At 35.4% G+C, this 19679-nt stretch overlaps 1 protein-coding gene and 2 non-coding genes across 6 annotated transcripts in view; all 3 read right to left on the bottom strand.

Moving 5' to 3' along the window:
* RTN4 (reticulon 4) overlaps positions 1-19679 on the bottom strand; it is an 80505-nt gene that overhangs the window by 30048 nt on the left and 30778 nt on the right. The window contains exon 1 of one of the 4 annotated variants that reach the window (XM_033175696.1): positions 8952-9360. The exons of the other annotated variants lie outside the window; for them this stretch is intronic. Within the exon in view, the coding sequence (XP_033031587.1) occupies positions 8952-8985 (34 nt within the window). The 5' untranslated portion in view covers positions 8986-9360. Of the gene's footprint in view, positions 1-8951; positions 9361-19679 lie in introns of those variants that run through there. 4 annotated transcript variants of the gene reach the window in all.
* On the bottom strand, positions 13219-13322 carry LOC117063217. Its single transcript, XR_004428815.1, has one exon. It is a non-coding gene; the product is annotated as a U6 spliceosomal RNA (small nuclear RNA).
* LOC117063214 lies at positions 16474-16577 on the bottom strand. Its single transcript, XR_004428813.1, has one exon. It is a non-coding gene; the product is annotated as a U6 spliceosomal RNA (small nuclear RNA).

Below are 19679 nucleotides of genomic sequence, written 5' to 3'. Positions count from 1 at the left end.
AATTTTTAAATAAGCAATAAACTTGACAAAGCATATAAAGCAACGAAAAGAGAAATATCATTTCTAGAAAATCTCCAGCAAATAGAAGCCAAACATAAAGATGTGAAGTTAAGTCAATGTTTACTATCCATTTTATAAAAAAACCAATCCTACAGCCAGGATAGAACCTTATTATTATTACAGAGAACAAATGGCCTTTACAATTAAAATCATTTTAAACACTGTGTTTTCACACACATACTCCTTTCCCCACATAATATGAACTAAAAGATGGTTTGTGATTTAAAAAATATGTATTTCTAGCTCTCTAGTAACCAACAATATTTGAGGAGTACAAGATTCTCTTACCCAAGTTTAGTATTGTTAAATGAGTCCCTGCAGTTATGAAGTTGCATAGGAAAGAAAATTTTCATAAGAAAACATCCACTAAGTAATCTTCAAAATTAATCCAAGCTCATAAATATCCCTTACTGTTTAAATTCACCATCCAGCCTCACTCATTACCTAAATGTCTTGTCAGATAAAACCACCCAAATCAACAGTGCACAATTGCAAATCTTGCTGTTAACATGAAACTCCACAAAGTTAATGTTGTGAACTACGCTGGAGAATTGCTCCAAAAAACACTGACAGTCCAGTAAGGCACTTCAAAACAGAGCCTCTCACTTCAAAAGATTAGGAAGAGCTCCCAGGAAAGTACACTTTTAAACCACTAAACATTTTTTGTGAAGGGAGATTATAAATGATCCACTGTGAAATTCAATCATAAAGCCAAAGAAGCCATTTTGTGCTAGTATACAATTCTGTGGCAAAAATTACATTCCCCTAAATCCCAAAAACCTGATTCATCCTCCATTTATTCTAAAACTTTATGCACAGCTGTGATTATAAACTAAATTAAGAATGAACTAAAATACATTTATTTTCATAGTTACTGGTTTTTATGTGCCAAGATAAAGTCAATCAAATCCTTTTTTTTTTTTTTGTAAGACAGGGTCTCCCTCTGTCACCCAGGCTGGAGCAGAGTGGCACCATCATAGCTCACTGCAGCCTTGACCTCCTGGGCTCAAGCAATCCTGCCACCTCAGCCTCTCGAGTAGCTGGGACCAGAGGCATGCACCACCACACCAAGCTAATTTTTTTAAAGTTTTGTAGAGACAGGGCCTCCCTATGTTGCCCAGACTGGTCTCGAACTCCTGGTCTCAAGTAGTCCTCCCACCATGGCCTCCCGAAGTGCTGGGATTACAGGCATGAGCTACAAGGCCCAGCCAGTGGTCTTTTTTCCTTTATTTCAAGTAGAAAATGCCTCAATATGTTGCAGGAACATAAAAACTACCTATAGCTGTTTACTGTCTTCTAAGGATAATATGAATTTCTCTAAGAGAAAAGTGAAGTTCAGTAACACCACACATGCTTCATTTATAATTAAATTCACCAGTTTACTTCATTAGTTCATCTAGTTTTCAATATTTCCCTTAATCCTACACTCTATTTCCAGCTTTACTAGGAGAAAACAACAAAAAAGGGCAGAAAACAGTTCTAGTTTCTCACTCCTAGTTTTCCTAAACCATGATAATTTTCTCTTTACAGAATAATCCTACCTTTAATTTCATTTTCTCTAAAGTAAAGCTAAGTATCTTCTCTTTAAGTATGTTGGATATACATGACTCTCCCTACCTGCACTCACTTCAACGACTTTCAATTGTAAAGAATGTTAAAATGAGAACTTTTCCTATGACAAGTCTGTATTTCTGATATTTTGATAAGCATGTAGTTATTATTTTAAATTACTGGAATTGATCAAGACCTACATAAACAGAAACCTAAAATTAGAAAATAAACTGGTTCAATGTGTAATTTACTGTAGTTTAAATTTTCCTTCTTCTCGGCATCTAAGCTTAAAATAAGTAGGCACCAAGTCTTAGAAACAGGAAGTTACTGCTCAAAATCCTATTTTCTACTAACAAAAACTAAATGGCATAAGAAACTTAAAGCTTAATATACTGGAGTTGGGGGAGGGGAAAGCTCAAAGCAAGTTACTAGTTCAAAACACAGAATGAACTTCACCAGGAAGTAAATCAGTTATATTTCTTCTTCCATAACCTTATATAACTATTGTACACACAATATATGTTCACCGTATCAACGAACAGTACAAATAATTATCATTAATATTTGATAATTTGATAATTTTTCAGTTTTTAAATTGCTTTGAGCTTCATAAGTAAATGTTATATAGAATATAGCAATGATATAGTATTTGAAGAAAGACAACACAAAATATTTTAGTGTCTATAATACGTCAAATGCCTAAGGGCCAGCTGAATCAAACAAACTTGAAAGCCATGAAGATTAAAAAAAATACACACACACACTCAGTAATATGTCAGCCTTACGCATGATAGAGCAGAGAAATAAGTATAAACGTGGTGTCGGATCACTGCTCCAAGGATGCAAAGGAAAGTACTGCCTAAATTAAACATCATCCTTCAGCCCAAATTCTAGCAAGAGATGGGACCAAGTGAATACAGTCAGCCCTCTATATCTGTGGGTTCCACATCTGCAGATTCAACTAACTGTGGATGGAAAAATGTAGCTAGGCCTATGATGACTGCATCTGTACTAAGCAAGTACGGACTTTTTTCTTGTCATTATTCCCTGAACAATGTAACAACTATCTACATTGTAAAAAGTAACTCAGAGATGATCTCAAGCATGCAGCAAGATGTGCGTAGGTTATATGAAAATACTGCACCGTTTTATATAAGGGACGTGGGCCTCTGTGGATTTTGGTATCCATGGTGTAGGGGGATGCAGGGTGGAGGGCTGGAAATAATCTCCTGCAGATACCGAGATGGCTGTAAATAAAAAGGGAACTTGGGGGACACCCAGAGAACAAATTTAAGAATTCTATTCTCTGCCTAGATATTCTGCCTACATCCAAGCATGTAATCCAATCCTTAAAGACGAAAAGAAATTATTCTCCTGGCCCAGGAAATTCCCACTAGGTTTAACCTTTTGACAATACCTGTACTAAATGACTAATCTCACCTACCTTCTTCCATGATTAGTGTGACAGACAACTGCCTGTCTTTTTTATTGCAGTGAGGACAATACGAAAGAAGTATATGACATTCAATAACATGCCACAACTAGACAATGCACAAATAAAATATCAAAACATGGGCCATTTTAGCTTTTATATACTTTTCATTCTTTGGTTATTCAAGAATAAATTATATAAATGCAAATATAAATTATAAAATAAAAACAAAGGCTTCATGCCAGCATGGACCAGTGGCATGGTCCTGTGTGGGCCTGACAAATATTTAAATCTCTCGTTTTCTTGGTTTCCTTATCAGTAAAATAGAAAGTTGGAATAAATGATTAATAGAAAGCCTTATCTGCAGGAATACTCTAAAAATTCTGAATCTACAGAAGTTCCTTAAGTTGCTGAATTGTTCCTTTAAGAAGGGGAGAAGTGGGGAATCCTTTTTCTAATTTCTCCCACTTGAAATCATATTTTAACACTTTCCAAAAATTTATGTGGGTTTAAGGCCAGAAGTAAACCTGGCTGAACAATGGAGTTCTCAGTCTTTCCCTTCACTGAGAAGCTGCACCAAGTCAATCAGAAGATTCAATGATGAAGCCACCACTGTTGTGAGCCTTCAAAAAATTTTGGAGGCTGGAAAAACAGCCAAGATATTTATGTATAAATAACTGCAATAGAAAGTACAAAATGAAACCCCTTATGCCCTTCCCCTGGGGGGAAAAAAGTACAAAGTGAAAACTGAGAGATGGGAGTGAGGAACACTGAACTACCTCCCCAGGGAGGTTTAGTGAACACCTCAAGGACAACCGGGCCTTTGATAAGGACTACTTGAGCAAAATGAAATGGGAAGAAAGGGCATTCAAGGTGGAGAAAAACACAAGCAAAGGCAAAGAATAGGCATGTTTAGAGAACAAGTCCTTCAGTGTGGCTAGAGACAGGGAGTAATGAGAGATGAAATTATAAAGGTTGGGGCTAGGCCATGGAATGCCTTTTAAACGTCTAGGATAGACACTTCATTTGAAAAGTAAGTAAAGGAAAATCCCTTAAGTGCCATGATTAGAGCTACACTTTGGAAGAGTAAGTTTAATTTGGCTGTGACACATATAATTTAGTGGAAAGACCAGTTATGGGTCCTGGTAAGGATTAGTAATACACAGACTTGAGTAAATAAAATTGAAAGGCTATTTCCACTATTGCTCCCACTGCTTACACATTCTTACAATACAAAGCTGGTTCTTATCAAGTAACTTAATGAGTTAACACTGACAAAATAAACTATCTTAGAGAAAAACTATAAGAAAGGAATACATACATTTAACCTTAGCCAGAGATCCATGGTGGACACTCACATTCACTAATGAAAATAATTTGTACAATCTTTCTGGAGAGAAGTTTTGTAAAAGGCACCCAAAGCCTAAATAACATAACCCAGAGATTTGCAAGTAATCACAAATAGAAACAAAGACATATTCAGTTATAATCATTTCAGCATTGTTTTTACAGGTTGAGGTATTCCTGTAATACTTCGGACTAGAACACATTGGAATATTTGGAAATATTTTGGAATACTTGCATATATATAATGAGGTATCTTGGGAGTGAGGCCCTAGTCTAAACATGAAATTTACTACATTTCATCTACACGTTATACTCATAGCCTGAAAGTAATTTTACGCAGTATTTTATATAATTCTGTGAATGAAACAAAGATTGTGTCAAGTATTTATGGGTGGAGTTTTCTACTTGTGGCATCACATCAGTGCTCAAAATGTTCCAGACTTTGGAGCATTCTGGCTTTTAGATTTTCAGATGAGGGATGTTCAACCTGTACTTGCAAAACTTTAGCAATAACCTGATTTAACTACATGGAATTAAAATATTGTAGTCATTAAAATAATGTACGGTATTTAAAAAATAAAAGTTATTTCCCCACTTAATGGGGGAAAAAGACTACAGAATAAAATATACCACATAACCCTCCCAACACACATTATCCTGTTAAAAAGATGCCCCAAAAACCATTCTCTATGTGATGTGAGTTTTACTTTTCTATTTACCTTCTAAATTCTCTATAACACATACCTATGTAGTGCTGCACTACTAACCCAAGATCTAGAAGATGTATCTAATGAATGCCTAAATATTCAGTTTTAACCAAGTTTAGAACTGAAAGGAGAGTCCTTCCAATCAGTAGACCCCGTAATTATTAATTAATGCCAAAGTTCCCTTGTTGGGCATTTTTTCGCCTTCTCAAGTAAGGCATTTCAAACACCAAGACCCCTGCTACTCTCTACCAAAATGGCAGTATGAGCTTTACTCAAGGCTTTCAAAAAATGTAAAGTAGCTTATCACAAGATCAGAGAATCCTAAAAGAACCTCTACATGGAAGTATGCTGCAGAAATGGTGCAAAACTAGTTTGTCTTGAGATATAATTACATTGAGTTTTAATGCTGGAAACATTTCTTTCCCTATCCTACAGAAAGAAACTTCTCTCGAAGGTCACCTCTGGCACATTAACTGACAAATCCAAAGAGTACCATAACAATAAAGAACAGTGTTGCACCTACTTTTAAAATTTAATAAGATTCAAAGATTCACATCCATTTCTCCCTCATATTAACCAGTTTCTCTAAGTATTTAATTGCCCACTCCTTCTTGAAAATTCTTTCCCCCCTTAGTACCAGTTATACTATCTTGCTTCTTTTACTGCTCTATAACTCCTCATCTTCCCTGATGCCGCAGACCTCCGTAACATAGGTTTTAGGCTTGCCTTTCCTAATAGTCAGTTCCTTCAGTGCAATCGCCTCACACAGTATTTACCTGCCTCCCTCTGCATTTGACTATCAAATTCAAAGTGTCTGAAACCCAACTTGGCATCTTTTCTATTTTAGCTTTATGTCTCCTAATACTAAAGGACTGTCATTGCCAATGTTTCACTCTAATTCAAACTGCATGTTGCCCCTTGAGTCTTTATACCTCATCCTTGTCCTGCAAATCTATACCAAATGCCAAGTATTCCTTCCTTGAATTTCTCAAATCTGCCACTTCTTTTTCCTTCCTATTTCAGGCCAAATTCAAGCCTATCTGTTTTAAATCTGGGCACAACTACAGTCATCCTAACTGGTGTAGCTATAGGTTATTCTCCCCCAGCTGATCTTATGCGGCACGCTAAACCAGTCTTTCAAAACTGCTATCATTTACCATTCCCTACTTTAAAACTTCCAAAGCCTTTTTATTTCTTTTACAATGAAATCCAAAAATCAACGTCTTCTGCCGTCTGGCCCAGGTTATCTTTTCCATAAAACCAGAGAACCTCTCAAGTGGAACCCTGGACAGCATGCAAACGAGGAAATTAAGACCAAAAAGGGTAAGTTTCTTGTTCTAGCCAAAATCAAAATATACCAGAAACAAGGCTTAAACCCTAGATCACTGTTTCCCGAATTTGCCCAACAACATGAATTACACCAGGATGCTTAATATGCAGATTGCCAGGCCCTATAAAATCTGATTTGGTAGGTCAGGACCCAAGGAATCTGCATTTTTAAGAAGCACTAGATGATTCTCATCTACAGAGAAGGATGAGGAAACCTAATCTAGATTATCTAAATTTTCTACATTCTTTGACTACACCAATCTTACCCTTCAACTCCTGTCCTAAATATTCTGTTCTACCTAGAAAGTTTACTGTCTCAACTACAGCTTTTTAGTGGTTATATCATTCTCCTACCCCCATCCAAATTCCTAGGCCTACCCATTCCTTCCTATTTTGAGCTCCTAAAAATCTTCTGACTGCCTTACTCAAAATTTTTCATATAACCCCAATAATCAAATACTATGTAAATGTCATTTGTCGTATCCTCCTAAATATGAATATATAGAATAATACAAATTATTAATAATACTTTTAGCCTGAAAGATTAAATATCTTAAATACCAGTTAATCAGCACGCACGCACGCACGGTGGTGTGTGTACACCACCTTTTAAAGAACACTGAAATCAGAGTATCTCTCTCAAATCTGTCACTATGCTATACTGGTGGTCAGGGGGAGAATGCAGTAGAAAAATGCTTAAGTATATTTTTAAAATTTACCTAGACCCTAGATTAGGCTCTTTTTCTGCCATCAAATTTTTTTTTTTTTTTTTTTTGAGGAAAAACTCATTCCATGGTAGCTTCCAACTTCTGTGATTTCCAATTTAAACCTTACTCTGTAATCTTAAATTAGTATTACTCTAATATTAAAATTGGCTGCTGACAGAGAAAATACTAAAATATAATTTAACCACTGAATCAGAAAAACAGGCAAAGTTAATCTTACTGACCAAAACAGCCAGACAAGTACTAAAAAATATTAGGCCATTCCACTTACAAAGTGAGGCTCCCCAGAGATATTCAGGAGTAAATTCAATTTTACATTTGGGTACCTAAAAATAATCAAACAAATCTCTGGAAAAAATATGAACTACACTGGATCTTAATTTCTCCTGTCTCATAATACCTTTAAATTACTTCAACAAATAAAGAACTTAGGATGTTATTTAATGATCTAAGACTTAAGTTATTAATAAAGAGCCTTAATAGTTGCAGAATGAGCCCTGATATGACTTTTCACCTACTTTTAAGGCCTGTGTTTATTGTATTATCATTTGTATCATTTTCACTTAGCAAAAGCTACCATATATCAATTCATCAATCTGTAACGGCTAACAGGATGAAGAAACAAAAAAAAATCCTTCTTTTTAGGTTCACATATAAAGAAATCCTAAAGGCAAAACCCAAAGCTGTATGGTTTTCTATTGTTTTATAAGTTGCAACCATAAAATCTTACCAATGTCTCAATACGATCTCAATCTTAAATTCACCTTTTCCCCACATCTTTATTGAACAAATTTTTAAAAGGATATTGTAAAAGTTACTGTAATTAGCTCTACATGCTGCTTTTAGAAATATTGTTGCCAATCCTGCTTGAAGGAAATAATTTTTTAAATTATAAAACTTGAATGTAGCCAGGAAAAAATTGCTTATGTAGAATGTCTATTGGGGCTACTTAAAAATAGCTCCAATAATTTTAAGTTAATTTATTGTAAGTGGTTAGATATACAGCCTATCACCTTCTTTAAAAAAAAAAAAAGGTAGATTTAACCATCTACATAATAAAATATTATTTAAATATTCATTCTAGTCAACATTTTACCATTTACAGGCTTAAATTCTTACACAATGATCCACTGAGATTTGAAAGGATCTGGGCTTTCAAGGGGGGGGAAAAGGGATCAAAATCACTGATTGGTTATTACAAGGACAAAGGTTAGTGACTTAAATATAGACATGCATTTAAAATTACTGTGTAATCATACTGTGTATAATTTGAATGATTTCAAGATGCATATAATCTGATTAAAAGAAAGTTGGTAATAATTTTAAAGGTTCAAATCAGATTTTCAAAGAAAAGAGGCTTAATGCAAACGCATTATCTTGCTACCTACAAACCTTTGCACAGAATTTCAACTACACCAAGTAAGGTTTTTTTTAAAATAGTCACGGAAAATATGTCACTACAAAATACAGAAAGAGCAATGTATATTTACCACATCCAAGTGACGAACAAATGAAATCTGTCAGATCTATACTGTTTACAATGTGCAAGATTAGAGAACAGAACCTAAACGGCAGGACTGAAAAGACTAAACCGAATGCCAGTGAAACAGAACAGCATGACATTTTCTGGTATACAACCAAATGTAAAAACACGTGAGGATAGCTGTTTTAATTCTTTAGCCTTCAACTCTTCAATGGTTTCACTTTTAATCCAAAATATCTAAATTCCAAGGTTTGTACATAGAAATATTTTAGTGGTCACATATAAAAACTGAGTAAGAAATTAAAAAGCAGATATACCCTTGTCCTTCCAATTTTTCTTCTGACCGTCCATCTCTTGTCACGATCTGCTTTGCAGCTCCAATTATTAATTATGCATACCAACAGAAAAGCTGTAACTATACAAATCTACTCCCTGAGACATGAAATACCCGTTTCCTCAACCGAAGTCTGCAGTCTCCTCTGCTGCACAACTGCAGCAGAACTGAAGTCACCTGACGTCTTCTGGGTGTGGAACAGTCTGACGCAGTGCAATCTGTAACTAGGCTACTAATACTCCAGCATTAATGCTTTCCTTCTAACTGTTGATTGTTTTAGGCATTTGCCTTGTTGCTCATACCAAATGGAGCTGCATTTGCAGGGAGAGGGCAGGTTACCAAAAGAAAGGAAATAAGGGTTGTTCTTAGAACCACTGAATGTACTTGAAATGCACTTAAAGCCATATGCAGTTTTTTTCTTTCTTTTTTTAACACATGGTCGAATTATGCTCTGGTTTTCACTTTCATTTAAAACTCTAAAATTGATGGTTACCTGATAAGATAAAAACGGACTGATCAAATAGTAATAGCCTACATTTCAAGCTTGTGAAATGATGGCTCCTTAATTGCTCCTAAGTTTATTAAGACATAAAACATTCAGCATTTTGCACCTTATGAAGGGATAAGCGGAAAATAAGTCAAACTAGTAATGTTTATTGAACATATTACTTGAACAGAAAACAGACTTCAATGTTAGCAACTTAATCTTCCTAATATCTTTTTTTCCTCTTTTACAATTATGGAAATCCAGAGACTTACAAACATATACTTACTCTTAATCATCACCTGCTCCAACTCAATCTTTCATTATTTATTAGATACCACTACAGACACTATAAATAGATTCTTAGCTTGGGGAGATATATTCAAGGCTTAATGATATCATCTGTCATGAGAAAATGACATAAAAGCAAACTATACATTTTATTTTTTATTTTTTTCTGACACAGGGTCTTGCTCTGTCACCAAGGCTGGAGTGCAGTGGCGCAAGCATGGCTCACGATGCAACCTCAACCTCCCAGGCTCAAGCGATCCTCCCACCTCAGTCACCACAGGCATGTGCTAGTTAAATAAATTAACTAGCCCCCAGTTAATTTCTTTTTTATTTTTACACTTTTTTTTTTAGAGACAAGATCTCCCTGTGTTGTCCAAGCTGGTCACAAACTCCTGGGCTCAAGCAATTCTCCTGCCTCAGCCTCCTAAAGTGCTGGGATGAGCCACCACATATGGCCTAAAATTTTACAGAAAAATATAAAAACAAATCTATGTACAACATTTTAAAAATCGGTGTTCAACTTTATAAAACTGACTTTCATTCCAATGCAGTGTCTCTACTTATGTTCCACAATCAATTTACCTGATACATATATCCACCTAAGCAGAAAAGGCAGTAACTGAGCAGCTCAAATATTTTAAAAAGGAATTTGCAAAAATACTATAAGGTATGTAGCCTATGTACAAAAATACATACTTAAGACTGTATAATTACAATGAAATAGAGATATTTTCTGGAACCTGCTATCTGTGGGCTGCAAAATCCTTAATATTATGTACCCACAAAAATTAAAAACATCTAAGAGTTAAACATAGAAAGAACTAAAATTGGGAAAATGAGAGGGGAAAAAGGAAGTGGCTTGAATACCAATGACACATTTATTTCCCTATCTGCCTCTCTAACTCCAAACATAAATAAAGTAATTTTTAAAAGAGCCCAATACTCTCAGCTCAAGTTAATATTTAACTTTAAACTTTATTCACTGAACCCTTGCATAATGTGATATTTGAGAACCCAGTCATCAAGTCATATCATGGCCTGAAAATGTCTGGCCTCTTCACACAACATTCAGAATCTCTATTTAGTAAATACAAAATACTAATTTTCTAATAATAAGTCCCTTAAAACTGAAAGCCAATAAATAACTAGCATTAGAATAAAATACTCAACTATAGTATTAAAACACTATTTTCAAGTCAGAGATTACTTCACTAGTAGAAGAAAAACGATTTATTGTGATCAAGTTACTCGGCACTTAAGACTACTTGTATCTTCTGTGGTACTTGATTTGGCTTAACAATTAAAGAAAAAAGCCTGAGAGGGGCAAGAATGTGTAATAAAACATACCCACTCATCTAAACATTAAACATACCTAATAGCACCCCGGCAGATTAAAAAGTCAAAATAGAAGCCCTGAAGTTTAGTAAACATTTCAGCCTACATAATGATATCTACTTCTTTAATTTTTATGGTCTTTGTAAGTGTACAAGGAAAACTAGCTTATGGAAATCAATTGACATTTTGCCCAGTTATTTCTTATAAAGTTTTTCAATTAGACTTGTTTTAAGTTTGGCAAGTTAAGCCAAAAAGTGCTTAAATCTGAAAAACTGATATGACACAAATTTGTTAAAAGATGTAAAGCTAGATGGGCTATGTTTATTGTGAAAATCATATAATCTCTACTAAAATAGAAGCCTTTAAGGACACTGCCTGACAAAAAGTAGGTACTATGTAAGTGCTATTTACTTACCAGAATGCTAAAAATAACAATCAAACTAAGAGACAACAAGACAAGTAAGGTACATCTAGGAAAGCTCATATATTAAGTCATTCAATTCTAGGCAATAACCCAATCTTTCTAAACAGAATTGCCCCCTCATACACAAACTATCGTCCTTGCTGTATAGTTCTATTATTTTCCAGCTGAGAAAAATTTACATATGCATAGGTAATATGGTCCTACCCCACAATGAACCCCAACTTAACATGTCAAAGAAAGGATATAAACCTGTTAAAAACTTATCTTCATTTATTTTGTTTTCCTTCAACCACATAACTTTAAAAAAAATTAAAACTTCTTTCAAGGACAATTTGTAAGTACAGCACATGTCCCAACTTGCAGAATGACATTTTGATTATCTGATATAGGAACCTCTTTTCTCTTAAAAGCAAACGCTCACAAAGGAGAGGCCACAGAAAACTCCTTTATTTATACTGCAAGCCAATAAAAGTGTTGCATGAATTCTAAGTCCTATTTCATATTGTGTGTTTGTGGAGGGGAGAAGAGGAGGAAAGCATCTTCTTTTTCCTGAACTCAAAATCAGCTTTACACAGAACTTTTGAAATAAACTGTTCAAAGTTCGTATTTGGCAATTTCCCACTCCTCAATGTCCATGTCCTCAGTATCCCCTTTTCCCAAGCATGACAAAAAAAATCAAAGATGAAAACTTCCCCAAGTACATATCCATAATGTCTTTCCAAAGGGTAATATGCTCTAAAATTACCTACACCGTTTCTCTGCTCACATCTCAAACCAAACTCTTTTCCTTAGTGCACTTACCTCTTAAGTAGGCAAATTACATGAATAAATCAATTCCTACTAAACAAAAAACTCTTTTATAACCTCAGAAACTGTGTATGTTTTCTGGTGTTTTTTTTTTTTTTTCCTTGGGGTAGGAGGTGGTGGTATCTAACTGGCGAGATTTCAGACAGTAGAAAGTTGTATTTTAGATTTTAGAACAGGCAGCACTATGCAGCTGTTAAGTCCACCCCAGCCAGCTCTTAATTCTAAGACATTCTTCCTTCTCCATTTCTTTCTTTCCCCTACTTCTGCACCCAAGAAAAACTCAGGCTTTTGTTTTGCTTCGTTGCCTTTACAACATTTAGAGATGCAAGGGAAAGAGGGTGGGAAAGAAGCAATCTTTTGGATTGAAAATGCTACTCTGAAAGTTAAGACACTGCTTATGCACACTGCTCTTGAAAGCTAAAATAATTTCTACTTTCCAGCCACAGAAAACAGGCCTTTTTAAAAAAAAAAAAAAAGAAAGAAACAATTATAGCTACACAGTTGTTTTAAGCTTATTTCAAATTTTAACTATTCTGAGCTACACAAAGGTATAATATTAACGTTTCATTACTGAAATGAGTTCATTTTTAAAACCCTACCGTAAATACGCTGTAATATAATGCCCTCTATGGACTAAATTATAGCACTTCAACATTACTGAATTAAATCTTAAGAACTGGAAAAAGATTTTAGTCTAGAAAATGAATGACAGTACAAGTTAAAATAGCAAAACAATGAGCATTTTGAAGTCCATAAAAAATTTAACATAAGGTCCCAAAAATGAATACTAAAATTCATAAACTGAAAGTGACACTTTTAATGAAAATTAATATGCTAACTTCTTACATTATAATCTGAAATATACAAATATTCTTAAATACCCAAAGCATTTTAAAAAATTTTTTATATAAAAATATGAAACACTTCACGAATTCTGTGTGTCATCCTTGTGCAAGGACTATGCTAATCTTCTCTGTATAATTCCAATTTTAGTGTACGTGCTGCTGAAGCAAGCATGCTTTTTTTTTTTTTTTGAGAGAGTCTCGCTCTGTTACCAAGCTGGAATTTTGTCATCAGGCTGGAATGCAGTGGCACAATCTCGGCTCACTGCAATGTCCGCCTCCCGGGTTCAAGTGATTCTCCTGCCTCAGCCTCCCGAGTGGCTGGGATTACAGGTGTATGCCACCAAGCCCAGCTAATTTTTTTATTTTTACTAGCGACGAGGATTCACCATGTTGGCCAGAATGGTCTGGATCTCTCGACCTCGTGATCCGCCCACCTCAGCCTCCCAAAGTGCTGGGATTACAGACGCTCCGAGCCACTGCACCCAGCCTCAAGCACGCATTTTTAAATTCTGAATTCAAAAATTAATAGTCACTAGGCTCTAAACAGATCTTCTTAAACTTTAATGTCTTCATTTAAGTATCCAGGTTTGGGGGGAATCTTTAAGGTCATTTCATAATGTTTACAGTAGTATGATTAAAGCATTTGTTTGATTTGGTACAAGATGTCAATATTCAAATTTGTTTATAAAAATTTTCAACTCACCTGTTAGTGCAAAATGATATTCACAGCTCACTAAATTTCTCTGGCCAACTGAATTCATTCCACAGTCAATTACAGATCATTCCACAGACTTGATTTTCCATCTACAACACTAGATGGCACCAACACCCATAGTCTACAGCTGATTGCCCAATTGATGGAAGGCAATCTGGCAAACATTAACTTTCTGGCTTTTCCATAAGATTGTTGCCTGGCACTAGGGAGCTAGATCAGAGTATGGGAATAGGAAAACAACTCTAACATCAAAAAAATATGTGGGGTAAAATAATCTCTAATCAGAATCCAAAATCAAATTTAAATAGATCAGAATTAAGTGGAAAATTAAAACTGTAAGTAAATAATGTATTTTCCTTTGCGAAAACTGAAAATGTCCACTGAAATGTAAACTAAAAATCTTTTAGAAAACTGAGGGAAAACTAACACAAGAGTTGACATCCTTTATATGTAAAGAACTCTCAGAAAAAAAATGAACACCTAAATTTAAAAATGGGCAAAGAGTATGAACAAGCAAATTACAGAAAAAATAAACTGCCAACATGTTCACATCCACTAATAATCAAAGATCAAAAAAGCAAGATACTACTTGCACCTATCAAACTGGTAAAAGGCTTTTAAAAAATACCAAGTACAGAATGTCTGGAAGAATACTTAAAGAACAAGTCACAGTAGGTAACTCTAGGAAAGAGCACTAGGCAGCTGGACAACAGAGAGAGGAAGAAGTTTGACTGTGACTGTACTTTTTGAATTTTCTATAATGTAAAAATATTATCTATCAAAAAAATAAACAATATGAATTGGTGAAAGTAGAGAAATGGGTGTTTTCTTATTCTAAGGGCAAAAATTAGTACAACTCTTCTTGTGGCCAATTTTTGTAGACACCCTTATAAATGCTCATATCCACTAACCTAGGTTTTTATTTCTAATTAATTTATGGAAAATAATCCAGGGATATGTAAAACATATTTAAATATAAAGAGGTTAACAGCAGTATCTATCAATAACAAAGGAACAATCTAAGGGTCCAACAATAGCAAAGTGACTGGTTAAAATATATCCATACTAAGGAACACTAAGTAAAAAAACCAGCAGCAGAATATTTAAAGACATGGAAATGTTTGCATTATATAAGACATCGCTGAAGCTTTTAAAAGCTTATAAACAATAAAGTATGGTTCAAATTTCATAAAACACTATTACATTCTTAAAAATACACATATGCGGCCAGGTGCAGTGGCTCATGCCTTTAATCCCAGCACTTTGGGAGGCCAAGGTGGGCACATCACTTAAGGTCAGGAGCTTGAGATCAGCTTAGCCAACATGGTGAAACCCTGTCTCTACTAAAAATACAAAAATTAGCTGGGCATGTTGGCCCACACCTCTAATCCCAGCTACTCAGGAGGCTGAGGCACGAGAATTGCTTGAACCCAGGAGGCAGAGGTTGCAGTGAGTAGAGATCCCGCCATTGCTACTCCAGAGCCTAGGTGACAGAGCGAGACTCTGATTCAAAACAAAACAAAAAAACCACATGTGCATTGAAAGTAGACTAGAATAATATATTCTAAAATATTAACATTGACTATGTCAGGGTAATATGATTACAATTTTTTTCATCTCAAAGATTTTCTGTATTTTTCAAATTTGTACAATGAGTGTGTATTGTGTATCAGACTGCTTCATAAACTGTTGCCCTAACTTCACTGATAGTTATCAAGTCCTTAGAAAAAATCCTTATTACTAAAATACTGAAGCTCAAGTAGATTAAAATATTTGCCAAGGGTCATACAGCTAAATCAGTGAAAGGGTCAGAATTAGAACTCAAGTCTGTAAAATGCCTAAAATTAAGCTTTTTTAACCTCATTATATTTAGCAGGTATCTCTCTTTTATGGTACATATTTATTTTCAATCTGTTTTGGGCCCACAGTAAACGCTAAATAAATCCTCACTAATTTAACACTGTCACTTTTTAAAAAGTAAATATAATCATTTCCTTTATTAACAATAGTCAGGTTCGGCCGGGCGCGGTGGCTCAAGCCTGTAATCCCAGCACTTTGGGAGGCCGAGACGGGTGGATTACGAGGTCAGGAGATCGAGACCATCCTGGTCTACACGGTGAAACCCCGTCTCTACTAAAAAATACAAAAAACTAGCCGGGCGAGATGGCGGGCGCCTGTAGTCCCAGCTACTCGGGAGGCTGAGGCAGGAGAATGGCGTAAACCCGGGAGGAGGAGCTTGCAGTGAGCCGAGATCGCGCCACTGCACTCCAGCCTGGGCAACAGAGGGAGACTTCGTCAGGTTCTACTTTAGCTACACGGTACATCTATTGATAGCCTTCCAGTTAAGATTAACTACTTACCATAGTAAAGTCCAACTTACATCAAAATTTTCCAAATATATTTGATTAATAAAAATGTATTTTAAACAAAATATCAACTGCTAGTATCTACAGTACTTCAGTAAATTACAGTACTTTGGTAAATTATGAAACTACTGAATTATGAAATTCAGTAAATTATGAAAATGTGCTAACTTCTTACATTATAATCTAAAATATACAAATATTCTTAAACACCCAAAGCATTTTTAAAAATTTTTCATATAAAAAGATGAAACACTTCATGAATTCTGTGTGTCATCCTTGTGCAGGGACTATGCTAATCTTCTCTGTATAATTCCAATTTTAGGGTATGTGCTGCTGAAGCAAGCATGCTTTTTTTTTTTTTTTTTGAGACAGAGTCTTGCTCTGTTACCAGGCTGGAATCCTGTCATCAGGCTCAAATTCTGTCATCATAGCTCAAAGGTTATATATACTTTTTAATAAAGAAAAATATTTTAAATCATAATATCAAAATAATTCTTATTCATGAACATATGTAAGTTCTTATTCATGAACATATATAAGTTTGAAAAGCATAATTTCGTATATTTACCAAGACAAACAAGCCCTTTTAAAGTGAGTTATCATGGTAATACTACTTGGTGAATCCTGGATATTACATAGTTTAATTATAATAAACAAATAATCCACGTATGGTTGGTTTACACTTCACTTACCAATAGTTCTGATGAGTTCAGCAAGATACAATCTATATTTCGAATGCGAACTAAAAATATTCTCTGTGCATTAGTGACAAGCAACCAACAAACATATATTAAGTTATCATTAAGTCAAGATCTCAGCAGTTTGGACAGGAGACATGAGCACCTTTCTGTACCAATGGCCTACCAACATAAATAGATAGCAGTTGTTCAAAGTAGGGTTTTTCAGTCTCTACATACTAGCAACAGAATGTTACCCTAGTTCCAATATCCCTACATACGAAAGAATATGTTAGAAAATGTAGATGGCAACCAACTTTCTTGACATCTTAAGATGTCAAGAAATGTCTTACACTGTCTAATGGTTCAACACAACAGGTGTGTGACAAAAGCAGCAGCACCTTGATTGCTTGCTAAAGTTAGGACAATAACTGCTTATTCCAAAACCAGGAAATAACTGTGAATGGACAAAACCTGGGTTGGAATCGCAGTTCACTGTTGTGAAACTAGGTTAACAACTAATATAAATAAGAAGTTAATCCAATGTCTGAAACACGGCAGAAGCTCAAAACATTGTGTTTATTACATAATTTACCAGGTATCCTTGAAAAAGTTACTTAACATCCTCAGGCTTAGATTTTATCACCTATAAAATGGTTCCTTCTTACACATTATGGTGAAGACCTAAATGAAACAAATATGTGAAACTGCTTTGTGTTTAGAAGATGTTCATAAATGATAGTTTTCCCCTTCCAGGTAAAATGAGAAGAATTCAGCTTTTCTCAACACTTTAAAATTCTCAGTTAAAAATCTAAAATTGGGAGAAAGAAAATCTAGAACTGAAACAAATGAAGCTAATTGTATTTCAAATGAATATCATAGCCATTAGTCAGTGGGAGAAGGAGGGAAAAGAAAAAAGAACGAACTAATACAAGTAATCTGTGAATAATGTATTTGACTATACACATTCCACTTTACGCAGGGTTGTGGAGTAGGGACTTGCAAACAATCCAGAACTCTTTTATCAAGTTTTTTTAATTATAGCGATATGAAAAAAGCATTCTAAAACTCTTATAGGTGTATTAAAGGATTAGATATAAATAATGTATTAGTGGTCTTAGGAACCAGGGTTCTCACTATAAAAGAAGAGACAAATATGAAATAAGGAAAGAACAAAACCTGTGAGAATGGATTAGAATCAGAGGTATCTGTGTGAACTCATTTCTTATGTATGTTATGTTTACGTGTATGTATGTACATAAGCATTTCCTAGCTTTATCCACTGAAAGGTTAAAAGGGAAAAGATCGCCGCAGTATCAATGACCACAACTAGTATCTAGCTTTTGATCTTTAATACCTCACTATTATGAAAATGACCTCTCACTCTACATTAAAAGGAATCGGGGATCCTTGGAGAAATTGCTGATTCCAGGGCTGGGACACAGCAAGCATAAAACAAGCCTACAATATTTTGTTAGGCTAGAAAGCAAGATGTTTCCCTCCCAACCCCAAAGAAAGAAGGTTGCATGTCCCTGAGCCTACCTGAAGGAACCCTCAAAATATGGAATAATTTACCACCAAAATAATAAAGTTCAGTAATGAATCATGAACCATTGGAAAGAAAATGGAAATTCATGGATCCATACTGATAATTAATCAGCTAATTAATTCATTAATGGAAATGGGGGTCTGTTGCTTAAACAGGAATGCTGAGGGTCAACTGAAAAATGTACGTGGAGTACTGGGTTAAAAAAAATCATTTTTCGGGCCGGGCGCGGTGGCTCAAGCCTGTAATCCCAGTACTTTGGGAGGCCGAGACGGGCGGATCACGAGGTCAGGAGATCAAGACCATCCTGGCTAACACGGTGAAACCCCGTCTCTACTAAAAAATATAAAAAACTAGCCGGGCGAGGTGGCGGGCGCCTGTAGTCCCAGCTACTCGGGAGGCTGAGGCAGGAGAATGGCGTAAACCCGGGAGGCGGAGCTTGCAGTGAGCTGAGATCCGGCCACTGCACTCCAGCCTGGGGGACAGAGCGAAACTCTGTCTCAAAAAAAAAAAAAAAAAATCATTTTTCAACTCTCATGGTGAAGACTGGATCAAGCAAGAATCATCAATGGTTTACTAAATCAGGGGGGCAAATTTTGATAGGGAGTGGGATAGCTGCATGCGTTCAAGTGTCACTCCTCAGACTGCTTATTATCTGTAAGGGAGAAACAAAGACAGTAATTATACAATAAGGAAATCAGAACCCATCTTGCCCAGATGGTCAAAATTAACATAACTAGTGAGAGACTGATGAATAGCAGGTAATTCTAGAAGTGGTGCTATGAGAGGGACACATCACCATCTATACAGTAAATGAATTCATAGCCTCAAATTAATCACTAGGAAACATCAGATAAATTCACTATGAGGAATGTTCTATTATAAAGGGGGGGAAAGAGAGGCCCTGTGCTCTTTAAAACTGCCTCAAACAAATTTACAAGAAAAAACAAACAATCCCATCAAAAAGTGGGCAAAGGATATGAACAGGCACTTCTCAAAAGAAAACATTTATGCAGCCAAAAGACACATGAAAAAATGCTCATCATCACTCGCCATCAGAGAAATGCAAATCAAAAACCACAATGAGATACCATCTCACACCAGTTAGAATGGCGATCATTAAAAAGTCAGGAAACAACAGGTGCTGGAGAGGATGTGGAGAAATAGGAACACTTTCACACTGTTGGTGGGACTGTAAACTAGTTCAACCATTGTGGAAGA

This window comes from Trachypithecus francoisi, unplaced genomic scaffold (assembly GCF_009764315.1).
Source record: "Trachypithecus francoisi isolate TF-2019V2 unplaced genomic scaffold, Tfra_2.0 Lachesis_group17, whole genome shotgun sequence".
NCBI lineage: Eukaryota > Metazoa > Chordata > Mammalia > Primates > Cercopithecidae > Trachypithecus > Trachypithecus francoisi.
The sequence above is the reverse complement of the archived record's forward strand: the minus strand, read 5'-3'. Positions and strand labels throughout refer to the sequence as shown.